Source organism: Salvia miltiorrhiza, chromosome 4 (genome assembly GCF_028751815.1).
Source record: "Salvia miltiorrhiza cultivar Shanhuang (shh) chromosome 4, IMPLAD_Smil_shh, whole genome shotgun sequence".
Classification (NCBI taxonomy): domain Eukaryota; kingdom Viridiplantae; phylum Streptophyta; class Magnoliopsida; order Lamiales; family Lamiaceae; genus Salvia; species Salvia miltiorrhiza.
The window spans coordinates 37,455,885-37,471,730 of record NC_080390.1 but is presented as its reverse complement, the minus strand read 5'-3'; the positions used below and the strand labels follow the sequence as shown (position 1 = coordinate 37,471,730).

General features: G+C 40.4%; 1 protein-coding gene and 1 non-coding gene across 2 annotated transcripts; one reads left to right on the top strand and one right to left on the bottom strand.

Annotated features, from left to right (window-relative positions):
* Positions 1–611: 611 nt before the first annotated feature.
* Positions 612–718, bottom strand: LOC131024058 (small nucleolar RNA R71). Its single transcript, XR_009101652.1, has one exon. It is a non-coding gene; the product is annotated as a small nucleolar RNA R71 (small nucleolar RNA).
* Positions 719–8,726: 8,008 nt separating this feature from the next.
* Positions 8,727–9,065, top strand: LOC131023390 (uncharacterized). The gene has a single exon (XM_057952929.1). The coding sequence runs from the start codon at positions 8,727–8,729 to the stop codon at positions 9,063–9,065; it is 339 nt and encodes a 112-aa protein (XP_057808912.1).
* Positions 9,066–15,846: the final 6,781 nt, after the last annotated feature.

Genomic DNA, 15,846 nt, shown 5'->3' with positions numbered 1-15,846 from the left:
ATTGTGTTGACTCTTTGTCCTTGTTGGTTGATAGGTAGTGTATGAACACAAGGTCTAAAGGTGCACCTCTTATACCTATAAACCTTGAGGTTGAAGCTTTTTGCCGACACAATAAAGCAAGAGCAAGAAGAGAGAAAGAAATGGAGGGAAACATGGCGGAAAATCAAGAATTGATCCTCCAACTTCAAAGGCAACTAGAGGTTATGCAAGGACGAATCAATGAGCAAGAAGCTCAAAGGAATGCGCCTCCACCACCACCCATTAGTAACATGTTTCAACCCGTGTTCCAACAAGGAGGAGTGCATGCTCCAAGGATCAATGCCAATAATTTTGAGCTCAAGCCCGCCCTCATAAATATGGTGCAACAAAACCAATTCGCCGGTCTTTCTCAAGATGACCCGAATGGACATCTTGGAAACTTCTTGGAGATATGCGGCACCATCAAGATAAATGGAGTCTCGGAGGATGCCGTTCGACTTCGACTCTTCCCCTTCTCACTAAGGGGCATAGCCAAGACATGGTATCAATCTTTAGAGGGTGGTTCTATCACTACATGGGAGAAGATGGCTCAAAAATTTCTCAACAAGTTCTATCCTCCGGGTAAAACCATGAAGATGAAGAAGGACATAGTCCAATTTCACCAATTTGATGGAGAATCCTTCTATGAAGCTTGGGAAAGATTCAAAGAGATGCTAAGGAAGTGCCCTAACCATGGCTTAGATCAAAACACAATCATTTGTGTATTCTACACCGGGTGTAGTGGTGAGATGCAAAGAGATATGAATGCATCGGCCAATAGAGCATTGTTGGAGAAAAGCCACGAGGAGGCCGCCCACATCATTGAGAATTTAGCCGCAAATTGCCATCAATTCCCGACGGAGAGGATCATCTTGAAGAAAGTGGCGGCTACAACAAGCTCGGATCCCATAGCCCTTTTGACGGCTCAAATGACCGCCATAAATAGCAAGATTGATGCTATGTCAATATCAAGAGTAGAACCCGTGGTTGAAGAACAAACTAGCTTTGAGGATGTGAACTACATCAACAACAACAACAACCGAGGCTATGGGAACTTCCGGCCCCAACAACAAGGTGGCTATCAAGGACAAGGGCAATACAATCAAGGGTTTCAAGCAAATCGTCACCCGAATCTTTCCTATGGTAATCCCAATAACTTCTTGCAACCACCGCCCGGATTTGCGGTGAGTGATGGCATGATCAAGGAAGAGAAGAAGCTCAACCTTGAAGAGATCTTAATGAAATTCATAACGGCCACTCAAGCCCACATGACGAGAACCGATGAAAGGTTAGAGGCTCAAGCAACCCAATTGAAAATGCTTGAGATGAAAGTGGGACAAATTGCCGAATCCTTAAGCAACCAACATCAAAAGGGGCAATTTCCGAGTAACACCGTTGTGAATCCAAAAGAACATTGCAAGGCTATCACTATAAGAAGTGGGAAGATACTTGAAGAGTCCAAGATACCTCCGGAAGTCAAGAACAATGATGAGAACATTTCCTCAAAAATGCAAGGCGATAAGGAGAAGGAGAAAGATGTGTACAAGGCACCACCACCTTATTGCCCACCAATTCCATTCCCTCAAAGACTTCAAAAGAAAAATGTGGAGAGTGAGTTCTCTAAATTCCTTGAGATCTTTCGGAAGGTACACATCAACATCCCCCTTGTTGAAGCTTTGCAACAAATGCCCAAGTATGCAAAATTTCTCAAGGAAGTTCTATCCAAGAAGAAGAAATTAGAAGAATTTAAGACGGTCAACCTCACCGAAGAATGTTGTGCCATTCTTCAAAAGAAGCTACCCATCAAGATCAAGGATCCCGGGAGCTTTACTATCCCATGTGATGTTGGAAATGGTCGTTTTGGAAAGGCCTTGTGTGATTTGGGAGCAAGCATAAATTTGATGCCTCTCTCCATCTTCAACAAGCTTGAAATAGGAACCATTAAGCCAACCACGATTGCTTTGCAAATGGCGGACCGTTCCGTTTCATATCCAAAAGGGATAGTGGAGGATGTCTTGGTGAGGGTTGACAAATTCATTTTTCCGGTGGATTTTGTGGTGTTGGATATGGTTGAGGACAAGGATGTACCTTTGATCCTTGGACGTCCATTCTTGGCGACGGGGAGGGCCCTAATTGATGTTGCAAAGGGCAAGCTCACATTGAGAGTGAATGATGAGAGTGTTACCTTCTCAATCCACAAAGCTCCCAAGCACAAAGATGGGGAAGAAAGAATGAGAGTGGAGGAATGCAAATTGATGCAAGTGATTGAACCTTGCATCAACATGAAAGAAAAATTGAAGGGAGAAAGGAAAGAGGAGGAAGCCCAAGGCTTGGAGTTGAAGCTTCTCCCCACACACTTGAAGTATGCATTCTTTGGTGAGAATGAGATACATCCAATGGGGCAAGACCGTGTACTCCAACTCAAAGAGTTAGATGAGTATCACGCATTTGAGAAGTCAAGCCTCTACAAAGAGAGGACAACAAGTGCTAATGACGAGATGATGCACAAACGGGAGTTTGCACCCGATGATGAAGTCCTTCTCCTCACCTTCCGTCAATCACTACCTCCGGAAAAGCCAAGATCAAAATGGACGGGTCCTTTCAAAATCAACAAGGTTTTCAACAATGGAGCAATTGAATTGAGAAAGAAGGATGAAAGAACCTTTGTGGTTGAGAAGGAAAGAATCAAGGCATTTTTGCCCTTGAAACCAAAAGTTGAAGTGTTCGTTGGAACCACCCCCCGAGCCATAACACCATCATGGAGACGTCTAGCTCATGACGTTAAACTAAGCGCTAGTTGGGAGGCACCCCAACAAGGTACCCTTTAATTTTTGTATGGTTTATTTTTTTTTATATGTTAGTTTTTTTTTTGTGAGTCCGAGACAACTTCTCCTTCTCTTTTCTTCCAAACTCATTTTCACTTTGTGTGAAATAAGTTTGGGGGGAGGGGAGAGATGGATTAGTTGTCTCATCTATCTTAAGCTTTACTAGTTTTTGTTTGTTTTAGTATTGTTGTCTTGTTTTTGTTATTGTTGAATAAATGAAAGCTTGAGAGTTAGTTGGGTTGATATTTTTGTTTTTGTTTTGCTTGGGATAATTGTATCAAACTTTGTGATGTTGATTGAATGTCATTGGGCTTATGATATGAATTGTTTCTTGGAAAAATTGTGTGTATCACTTGTGGATTATGCATGAAAAGTTTGAACTTGTGACAAGTGAGTTAAATGTTTTGCCTCCAAGAACTTGATAATGAGCTTGTAAGATTTGAGCCATTGATTGTCATATTATCACAATCTCATTTCATTCTTGAGTGTAAATCAATTGAACATGTTCGTTAATCTCTAGAACTTGCCATAAGTCCTCTCTCAAAAAAATAAAAGTAGATGTGTTATGAATGTTGAGATGATTGAAGGCCATCTTTGCAAACCACTTAACCCAAATCTTGTCCAAATTCTCATATGATCATAGTTTACCCACTTTTGTGCCTTATAACTTTTCTTTGAATTAACCAATGATGGGTAGAACTTAGATTGTTAGTGATTGCTTTGATGAAAAGGTTTGGGAAATTATTGAAATTGCTTATCAAGCTTTGATTGAGTGAAAATCACTAGTCCCCTATGAGCTTAGAAAGAAAAAGAAATGAAAATGAATGTGAATAAAAGAGTATAAATGGGAGTGATTTGCCTTTTGAATCATATCATGATAAGTATCACTAAGAGTGAAAAGAAGAAATGTGGGGATTTTGGTTTTTGATTGATAAGAACAATGGTGAATATGACATATTCAATTTGGGAATTGTATGGGATATGAGTCACTTTGCCTATAAACACCTCACCTCACCAAAGAGCTCTCATTGCAACCTAAATAGAAGCCCTTTTTGATCTTTATTTGTAACACATTGAAGTATAGAGAGTTAGGATAAATGGCAAGCTTATGGTAAATTGCATATTTGTTTCAATTTGAGTGCAAACACGTCCATTCTAAACACTTGAGAGTTGAGTGCGTCATTGAAACATCCACTTTGTTAGGATTCAAGCTTGGAGGTTATAATATTGAACTCATTATCACTTGTGACTTCTTGGAATGCATTTCTACTTGTGATGCACTTTTGAAAGATTTTTTGTAAAATTTGAAGCCCTTGAAATGACACCAATTCATGCTCACATGTTTGTTTACTTTTATTTCTCTTCTCTTCGTCGTTTGGGGACAAACAACACTTTAAGTTTGGGGGGTTGACAAACATGGTTTTCGTACCTTAATTCCACATGTTTTGTTGTCATTTCCCTTCATGTTTTGCTTGTGAATGCTTGTTTGTGCCCGAATATTTAGTTTTATGAAGATTTGATATCTTGGTGTAGTTTTGGAGTAATTTCAGGAACCATCAATGATTAATTGGAGGATTTTGAAGATATGAGATTGAAGTACGTCTCGAGAGGAATCCGTGAGCGCAAACGGCGACCAAATCCGAGTCCGGACGAGGGAGAACGGAGCAAAACGAGCGGCCTGCGCAATACGCCCAGTACCCCGCGGTCACCACCCGCGGCCGCGGGGTGGGACCGCGGGTCAGCTGCCCCGACTCCAGTAGACACCCGCGGTCACCACCCGCGGCCGCGGGGCGGGACCGCGGGTCCCCTGACTCTCCCCCACGTTTGCCGGCCGCGGGCGCGGGCCAGGACCGCGGGAAAAGGGCGGAGCCTCCCCAAGTGGGCCCCAGTCGGGTTTTTCACCCCTTAAACCCCTTTCTCCCCCTTTTCCTCACATTATTCATCATCCCCAACATTCAACACACCCATTTTCCATCTTCCCCAATTTCTCCACACCAAACCCTAGCCTCCATTACCACATCTTTTTACCAAGATTGAATGCATTGAAGAGGAGAGAAGATTGGAGAAAGCTCATTAATAGGATTTGTCACTTCTTACTCTCTCTTTCATTTATGTATTTCTTTGATTTAGGTTTGTTGTTTGTGAACATGTTTGGATAAAATCCCCCATTGGTTTGGGGATTAGGCTAGTTGATTATGTGATGGATTGATTATTATGCTTAATATATGTCTTGATTATTTCCTTGTTATTATCTTTTCAAGCCCTAGCTTTAATTCTTGTATGGATTGTTGGTCACTTTCTATGCATTTCTAATTTGTGATTTGAATTGGGAGAGGATAATCATAATAGATTAGGAGCTTGAAACATATTGACTCAATAAACCGGGAGGTTGAGAGTTGGGTGAGAGTTTACCGATCCTTTGTGCTTTTGGGAGTTATAGGTTAGAAGTTGACCGGGGACGGCAACTATGACCCGTAATCTACCGTTTTAGTCGTCCGGGAGGGGGCTAGAACTAGTGGGGAGATCACTCTAGATAAATAGGAATATCAAGACTAATATTGAGCTAATTTGAAGTCCATTGCTAATCCATCGATGCCTAATCCCTAAACCACCTTCATCACTTAATTAATCCACTTTGTTTGATTGTTCTTATTTTGTCTTTGAATTTGTTAGTTAATCAAACCACTCACCTCCTTGTTTAGTCTAAATAGCTCTAGCATAATGAATTAGGATAATCACTAGATTGAACTACTAATCCTTGTGGGATACGACCTTGCTTCCATATATTACAACTACCCGTATACTTGCGGCGTGGTGAAAATATTAGCGAACACTAGTGCAGGTGGAGCAGTTTATCTTTCCTGCAGATTTCGTAGTATTGGACATGCCGGAGGACAAGAATACTCCACTGATCTTGGGGCGTCCGTTTCTAGCTACGGGCCATGCGTTGATAGATGTTCAGGAGGGAGATCTGACTTTCCGTGTCAATGATGAGAAGATGACGTTGTCTATCTACGATGCGATGAAGAAGCCAGCTGAGCCACAAGTTGAGGATTGCAATTTAATTGATACTCTGGTGGACTTTCCTGCAGCTGTAGATGATCCTTTGGAGGAGTGCATCACACAGGCGATATATATGCTTATTCCGATCTTGATGATGCGTGTGATGAGATCTTAGATTATATTGCAGAGCTGGAAGCCGTTGAGAGCCATCCCATCGATCCTGTGCCCTACATGGATATTCACAAACCTGTTGATGGGGGAAGCAAGTCCACGGAAAAGGGAGCTGATTTTCCTGCGCCAGCTGCAGCTGCAGCTGCACCCAAACTTGAGCTGAAACCGCTTCCTGAGCACTTGAGGTACCAATTTTTGGGTGAGAATGAAACGTTTCCTGTTATTGTGTCTGCTTATTTATCTCCGTTGGAGTTGGAGAAGTTGATGCGAGTGTTGAGGAAATACAAGTCTGCTATAGGATGGTCTATTTCTGACATCAAAGGAATTAGTCCTTCTATTTGCATGCATCGTATTTTATTAGAGCAGGAATACAAGCCTAAGGTGCAGCCGCAGCGACGTTTGAATCCGGCGATGCAAGAAGTTGTGAGAAAGGAGGTGCTCAAGTGGTTGGATGCAGGAATCATATATGCCATCTCTGATAGTGAGTGGGTGAGCCCAACTCAAGTTGTCTCTAAGAAGGGAGGCATGACTGTGGTTAAGGATGAGAGAGATGAGCTTATAGCTACGAGGCTAGTCACAGGATGGCGCGTGTGCATTGACTATCGAGCTTTGAATGCAGCCACACGTAAGGATCACTTTCCTTTGCCATTTATTGATCAGATGCTTGACCGCTTGGCAGGATATGAGTACTATTGTTTCTTGGATGGGTACTCGGGCTACAATCAAATTATGATAGCCCCGGAGGATCAGCATAAGACCGCTTTTACTTGTCCCTATGGCGTTTTTGCTTTTAGGAGGATATCTTTTGGTCTCTGCAATGCTCCTGCCACTTTTCAACGCTGCATGATGGCGATTTTCCATGGGTTGATTGAAAACATTATGGAGGTATTCATGGATGACTTTTCTGTTTTTGGTTCCTCCTTTGATAATTGTTTGGACAATCTTGCTCAAGTGTTGCAGCATTGTGAGGAGACGGCACTAGTGCTAAATTGGGAAAAATGCCACTTCATGGTTCGAGAAGGCATTGTTTTGGGGCATAAGGTTTCTGCCCAAGGTTTGGAGGTGGATCGTGCTAAGATCGTGGCTATAGAGAAGTTGCCGCCTCCTACGTCTGTGAAGTCGGTGCGGAGTTTTCTGGGGCATGCAGGATTTTATAGGCGATTCATCAAAGACTTCTCCAAGCTGTCCAAGCCACTTTGTGCTTTGCTAGAGAAGGATGTGAAGTTTGTCTTCACCGATGAGTGCCTCGTCTCCTTTGAGAAGTTGAAAGCTGCACTGACCACTACGCCAGTTTTGATCACGCCAGATTGGAGTGCCCCGTTTGAGTTGATGTGCGATGCTAGCGATTGGGCCGTGGGAGCTGTGTTGGGGCAAAAGAGAGATAAGTTGTTCAAGGTAATTTACTTCACAAGTAAAACTTTGGATTCTGCGCAGATGAACTACACTACCACGGAGAAGGAGCTGCTAGCTGTGGTGTATGCTTTTGATAAGTTCCGTTCTTATTTGATTGGAACTCATTCAATTGTCTACACTGATCATGCCGCCATCCGCTACTTGTTCACAAAGAAGGACTCCAAGCCCCGCTTGATTCGTTGGATCTTATTACTGCAAGAGTTTGATATGGAGATCCGAGATCGAAAGGGATGTGAGAATGTGGTAGCTGACCACTTGTCTCGATTGGAGAATCCGATTGAGGGGGATGATCCGAACTTGGCCATCAATGAGTCTTTTCCCGATGAGCAGATTTGGGCGGTGCTATTTAAGGATCCATGGTATGCCGATTATAGCAACTACTTGGTTATTGGAGCTCTTCCCGAGGGGTTATCGCACTATCAAAAGAAGAAGTTCCTCCATGATGTCAAGTTCTATTATTGGGAGGATCCTTACCTATACCGGAGATGCGCCAATGGCTTTATTCGGCGATGTGTTAGGGAGCATGAATGGCCAAAGATCATTGAGGAGTGTCATAGCTCACCTAGTGGAGGTCACTTTGCAGCCAACCGCACTGCCATGAAGGTAAATCATAGTGGATTTTATTGGCCTTCAATTTTTGCAGACTGCCATGCTTTCGTGAAGACTTGTGATCGATGCCAACGCATGGGCAACATTACCAAGCGGGATGAGATGCCGCAAAACATCATTGTTGAGGTAGAGCTATTTGATGTTTGGGGAATTGACTTCATGGGTCCTTTCCCTCCTTCATGTGGTTTTTCCTATATATTGCTTGCGGTTGAGTATGTGTCTAGATGGGTGGAGGCAATCCCGACTGTCACCAATGATTCAAAGGTAGTCATTAAATTCTTGCAAAAGAATATTTTGACTCGATTCGGAGCACCGAGAGCGTTGCTTAGTGATGGGGGTTCGCACTTCAACAACAAGCTGCTAGCAAGCGTTTTGGCAAAGTATGGAGTAAAGCACAAGGTGACGACTCCATATCATCCTCAAGCTAATGGGCAGGCAGAGTTGGCAAATCGAGAAATCAAGCAGATTTTGGAGAAGAGCGTCGCCAACAAGAAAGATTGGGCCAAGCACTTGGATGATGCTCTTTGGGCGTATCGCACCGCCTACAAGACTCCTATTGGTATGTCTCCCTATCAACTTGTTTTTGGCAAATCCTGTCATTTACCTGTTGAGATAGAGCACAAGGCATATTGGGCGACGAGGAGAATCAATTTGGAGTTCAAGGAGGCCGGCCATACAAGGCGAGATATGTTGACAGAGTTGGATGAGTGGAGGAATGAAGCGTATGAGAGTTCCCGTATTTACAAGGAAAGGGCGAAGAAGTTTCATGATTTGAGCATTCGCACAAAGGAATTCAAGCCGGGACATGAGGTACTCTTGTATGATTCTAAGCTTCGACTTTTTCCTGGCAAGCTGCAATCTAGATGGAGAGGTCCATATGTGGTTCACAAGAGTAATTGGAATGAGACTTATGAGTTTCTTGCATCGAATGGGTCCACTTTCACTGTTAATGGACATCGCCTCAAACCGTACTTCAAAGCTGAATTGGACCACGACGTGGAAGTGGTCAATTTCATTGATCCATGATTGGAGGTATCGTCAAGCTATAGACGTTAATTTTAGCACTTGTTGGGAGGTAACCCAATTTTTATTGCTTTGTTAGTTTTTGCTTGTTTTTATTGCTTTTCGTTTGTCGTTGTTTTTCCTCTCACTTTTGTTAGTTTTTATTTTGTCAGTTTATGTTCGTTTTTAATGTTTTTCCTAGTGTGTTTCGTTTTTGCAGTATAAAAAAAAAAAGGGAAAAATCGAAAAACGACGACTAAACTCGGAAATCGGCGACCCAGCTCAGAAAACGGCGACCAGAACGGCGATCGCCGGCCAGGTCGCCGAAAGTCCTGGATGAAAAATACACATGCTGCAGAATTTCGGCGGTCGCCGAATTCCTTCCCAAATTTGCCGAAAAACGGCGACCAACTCGGCGATCGCCGAGTTGGTCGCCGAGTTGCCCAGGTAGGTTTTAAGTTGCGATTTTTTCTCCTTTTCTCCCACTTTTCACCTAAAACACACACTCAGCACACATAGTAGTAAGAATTTCGAAATTTCTTCATCCAATTACTCTCAAACGACTTTGAATCTTCACAATTCCTTCCATACATTCACTACCCACATCATTATCTTCCATTCCATCCAATTACTTCGGGTTTTCATCCACCAAATCGGGAGATTCACGAATTTGGGATTTTTGCTCAAGAACACTTGAATTTTCGAAAATCACTCCTAAATCCTCAAGGTATGTGCTTCTAACTCTTAATCTAGTATCATTCCTATGCTATTACTACGTTCCTTTGGTTTGATTGTGAAATTGTTGATGGGTTAGTAGAGCTAGGGTTTATGCTAGAACTTTTTATGAGCTTAATTGTTTAGGGAGTTTGAATCAATTGCTTTGTGTTGGTGTTTGAACTTATTGATAGATCATTGTTGGTGTTGATGAGTGATGGAATCAACAAGAGCATGCTAGTTCTAGAATTGTTGAGTCTCAAAGGGATATTGTCTTTGCTTTGTTTTTGATTGGTCCTTATTTGAAGATTATATGTGATGTTGATTGTGGCATTGATAATATTCATGAGGCTTTGTATCTTTTGAAAGACTTAGTATGATGTGGGGGATTATGATAGACACAAGAAGTTGATTTTTGTCAAGAGAGATGGAAAGGGGGTGCTAGTTAGCTTGTTTTACAATCTTGTACATGTTTAAATGGTCTCTAACTAGCACTTAATCCAGGTACAATGGCCCCAAAGAAGCGTAGAACCGCCGGCGCCTCAAGCTCACGCCAACCGGGCGAAAGCTCACGCCAACCGGGCGAATATACACGGGAGGACCCCGAGTTTCATGGGGTAGTCCTGATATCCGACGATGATAGGGTCCGGTTTAAGAAGCTTGCTAAGAAGGGGATTGAAATCACACGGTATGCCGATCATGACCTTCTCCGGGAGATGGGCATTTATGACGACGTGAAAGACTTGTTCTACCATGTGGGGTGGGTCTACATCTTCAACGGTGGATGGCCCACCTATGAACGAGCAACGCTGGAGATTCTGAGCTCGTTGGATCAGTCGGTCTTCAAGGAACCCAGACCGAGAACCATCTCTTTCCAGCTCAATAATATTTGGGAGGCGGATACTTCGGTGAACGAGATCACCAATGCACTCAACTGCAGGGTAGGGGGCTACACCGTGCACACAATTGGTACCGAGTTCAATGCTGGAGCATTTTGGAGAGAAATAGCCCTGCCGAGCGCTGGTGCATTCGAGTCGGGGACATCGAATGCGGCGGATATCAGAAATCCTGTCCTAAGGATGGCACACCGCATCTTGGCTTATACGGTGCTTGCACGGAAGGACAACACTCATGTGACGCAGCAGGAGTTGTTCATGATTTGGGGGATGCTCACACGCACCCCAATGGATTTGACTCAAATCCTCCTCAAGCAGTTGTTCAAGGCATCCAGCGCGACCAGAGGAGTGATTACAATTGGAGGGATGCTTACACCCCTTGCCCGACGTATTTGTCCCGCCGTTGCTCAATGGGATGCGTTGGCAGGTGATACGCTACTCAACGGTCGCCGATTAGTCCACATGCGATTCTTGACGAGCGCCCAGCCCCCGTTCAAGCTAGTGCAAAGTGATGGAGACCACTTCCCCCTGCCGAACCCGCCTCTCACCCGAGTGGGCGGACGCTTTGAGACGCAAAATTGGCTAATGAACACTGACGCCCATTTGAGGGTTATTGCAGGACAGCGGGTTGATGAGCAGGTCTTTCAGCAGGAGCAGGTGCATGAGGAGGAAGAGGAGCAGGAGGAGCCCGAGGCAGAAGCAGCAGGAGAACACGAGACAGCAGCAAGAATATGCGAGGCAGATGGCTATGCAGGAGGAACTCCTACGACAGTTTCAGGAGTTCCAGAGGCGACAGGGAGGACCGCCATCTTGAGTGATTTGTAAGTATGCTAACCATAACTTTTATCTATTTTTCCCTCCAAACTTATTTTCGAGCATACACTCCTTAATAAGTTTGGGGGAGGGGGATGGAGATTAGTTATGATTTGCATTTTTAGCCTAGCATATTTTTGATCTTTTTGATGTTTTTGAGGAGATTTGTTTCTTAGTCTTTTAATTCGTGGGCCTGTAATTAAATTGATATAATCTCTCAGACTTACTCCATAGTTTCTGTGCTATTTGAATGGTTGTTGCTCCATTTAGTTGATTGGTAAGGTGCCTGTGACGATTTCTGCGAAAAAGAAGGTAATTCTCAAATTTTCTTGATATGATGACATGATTTGAACCGATGTGTGTGATTGATGAGTAGATTTTGCCTTGACTTTTGACGTTGAACAAGCTAGTGAGGAATTGAGCCTTAACTGCCCATATTTGCAGTTTGTTCTTTGTTTTTTAGTGTTGTCATGCATGTAGTGCGCTTCTAGAACTTGCCATGAGTCTTGGTCGAGGTTGCTTGTTGTGTTCAAGAGTTTGAAATGATCTTAGGCCATTTTTCGTAAGCCACGTTATATCCCAAACATTGTCCTGAAAACATTATTCCCTTGTTAACCGTGTTTGAGCCTTTTTAAGCTTTGATTCATTAACCGGATGATAGGGGGTGATGGAGTATATGGGGATCATCGTGTGATATTGATTGTGGGTTGATTGAAATAAGGGTGAAACATGATTCTAGTCATTCTTATAAGCTCTAGAAAAAGAAAAAGAGAAAGAAAAAAAGAAAAAAAAAAAAAAAAAAAAGAGAAAAAGAAAGAAATTTTGATGAAAGTTTATTGAGAAAGTCGAGTGATAATTGAAAAATTCATGGATAGTCGACTTTGTTGTTATGAGAAAAACGAGAGCATAAAAGAATGTCTAGTTTGATTTATGATTATTATATCCCTTGGTTTGTGATGATTATGGAGATGTTGTTAGGTGGAAGATGGAATTTATTCCATGCTTGAATGGTGAAGTCATAAGGTTGGTGAGAGCAATTTAATTTGAGTCACTTAGCCAAATTTTCCTACCTAATCCAATGTCCCTACATTAGAACCCAAATTTAAGACCTATTTGATCTTACCCTTGACACAGTTTTAGTGATGGAGACTTTGAGACAATTGGCAAGCATATGGTAAGTAATCTGCATTTCATGAGTTTCGATGAGTGATACACGTCCTTTTTCCATCAATTGAGAGTTGAGCGAAACATTTTTATCTTGAGAGTCAATTGTTGGAATGTCGAGGTTGAATTTGCCATTGATTATGCTTTTTGGTGATTATTGTGTTCATATGTTGAGAATTTGAGGGAATTCGAAAGGTTTTATTTTTCTGAGGCATCGATGATCCAATCATCTTACCCATTCGTGTTTATTGTTTTGTTCTTCTCGTTGTTCGAGGACGAGCAACATCTTAAGTTTGGGGGAGTTGATAAACACTCATTTTGCATGGTTTTTATGGTTTATATTCTGTAGTTTAAGTCGATTTTACACCCGTTTCATTATTGTTTGGAGTTCATTTACTATTATTTCGAGATTTCACGGTTGGGTGTAGTTTTGACTGTTTGGATGCAGAATTGAGTGATAATGGAGCATGGAGTGTAAGGAACATGTTGAAGAGAAGAGTTTTGAGATAATCGAGCCCAAAAAATCGAGAAAAGACGAAGATTCTGGAGTCGGGACGGAAAAGGAGCAGTTCGGCGGTCAAAGGGAGTTGACCGCCGAATTTCGATAATTTAAAGGGTGAAAACGGCGACCAAGACGGCGATCGCCGGCCAGGTCGCCGAATTCCCTGTCTGACTTTTGGCCTTCGGAGAGAAAAACGGCGGTCGCCGTTTTCATGAAGGATTTGGCCCATTTTCGGCGACCAGTTCGGCGACCGCCGAACGGGTCGCCGTTTTGAGGCGTGTTTTGTTTTCTTCCGCGTTTTTACGATTTTTCAAGTTATTTTCGGTTTAGAACTTGGTTTTTCACCCTAAGACTATAAATAGGTCTTCTTTAGACCTATCTAGGGTTCCCAGCTTTAGTTTTTTCAGTTACCAACTTTCATATTTCAGTTTTATAGCTTTAGAACTTTTTAGCTTTCCAGTTTTCAAGGCTTGGATCAAGATTGAAGATTCAAGCCGCTACAATCGTTTCAATTCGGTTTTTATACAATTTGTTTTTACAATTGCGTTCAATTTAATTATGTTTATGTTTGATTTTATTATGTCTGGCTAGTCTTTTAATCTGAACCTAGGGTTTGTATATAGCTGATTGATTATGTGTTTTTGATTTATTGATATCAATTTGCCCTCCAACTTATGATTCATGATTACTGGTGCTTAATCTCTTGTGAATTATCTGATCAATGATTTACATGTTTAGCTGTTCAGTTTGAGTCTTGAATGCGATAATTGTTCAGCCGATTCAGGAATGCATGATATAGTGTTAGCCTTGAGTCTTGAATGCGATAGGTGAAGCTATAGGAAGCTATTCTTTATGTGCTATTGGGAGTTAATTTATTCCTTGGAGTCTTGAATGTGAAAATGGATTAATTAATCTACGTTCATAGGTGGTCGTTAGAGACGCTTGTGGATAATATAGTGATCTTTCATCAGGGTTGGATTAAAATTGGTAATTGAATCAATAGGTTAAATACATGTAGTTGATTAGTGAAAGTACATCCCTAGGGTCAGAATTTTCCATATATTTGAGTTAAGTAATTGTTATTTATATGCTCTTTAGTTTTATTTAGTTAATCTTAGTTTAATATTCACCTTCATAATCGTTTTACTTGCATATTGTGAGAGTCTGTGTAGGAGATAGATAGAGTGATTTCGTCTTACAGTCCCTGTGGATACGATATCCGATTGCTGTTTATACTACGATTACACCGTGTTAGTTGCGGTACTTTTGTCGCTAAAAAAATAGTGATCAGATACTTATATGATGAGTTTGGAATATTTAAAATTAAGAGAATTAATTAATTTCATTTTAAAAGTAAATATAATATGATGTTTATGGACATTTAAAATATTATATATATTATAATATCAGCAATGTTATTAGTTTGTTGTTTGTGCACTCAAGGGTTCTTGGTTCGTTTTTTCTCTTTCTCTTTTTAATAAAAATTAATTTAATAAAAAAATATCAGCAATGTTATAAATTATGAATTTCCTATATCCAAGTCCAAGCAACTGAGATAGTTTATTTGAATAAAGTTATTGATAACTAAGAGTTCCAAGAATGAAAGTATATAGACAAATAATATTTCATACATTTAGATTTAAAATAAGTAAATACCTTCAATCATTCAGGAAATTTACGTTAGTTCAATATGTATGGTGGTTGGGTTCGACTCATAAATTTACAAGTTCGATCAATCTTATATATGCTCATGTTCGGGATACTGATATAGTAAGTTTGGAATATTAAAAATAAAGATAATAAAATTAATTTTCATTTAAAAAGAAAATATAATATGATGTGTATGGACATTTAAAATATTATATATATTATAATATCAGAAAGGTTATAAATTATGAATTTCCTATATTCAAGTCCAAGAAATTGATATAGTGTATTTTAATAAAGTTATTGATAACTACAAGTTCCAAGAATAAAAGTATATAGACAAATAATATTTCATACATTTAGTTTTAAAATAAGTGAATACCTTTAACCGTTGATAAGGAGATTTACATTGGTTCAATATGTATGGTGGTTGGGTTCGACCACTATTTTGCTCATGTTCGGGATACTAATATGGCAAGTTTGGAATATTAAAATTAATAAAACAAAATTAATTTTCATTTAAAAAGAAAATATAATATGATGTTTATTGACCTTAAAAATATTATAGTTATTATAATATCAACAAGTTTATAAATTATGAGTTTCCTATATTTAAGCCCAATCAATTGATATAGTTTATTTTAATAAAGTTATTGATAACTACAAGTTCCAAGAATGAAAGTATATAGACAAATGATATTTCATACATTTAGATTTAAAATAAGTAAATACATTTAATCGTTCAGGAGATTTCTTATGGTTCAATATGTATGGTGGTTGGGTTCGACGCATAAATTTACAAGTTCGACCACTAGTTTGCTCATGTTCGGGATATTTATATGATAAGCTTGGAATATTTAAAATTAAGAGAATTAATTAATTTTCATTTTAAAAGTAAATATAATATGATGTTTATGGACATTTAAAATATTATATATATTATAATATCAGCAAGGTTATAAATTATGAATTTCCTATATCCAAGTCCAAGCAACTGATATAGTTTATTTTAATAAAGTTATTGATAACTACAAGTTCCATAAAATACACTATATAGACAAATAATATT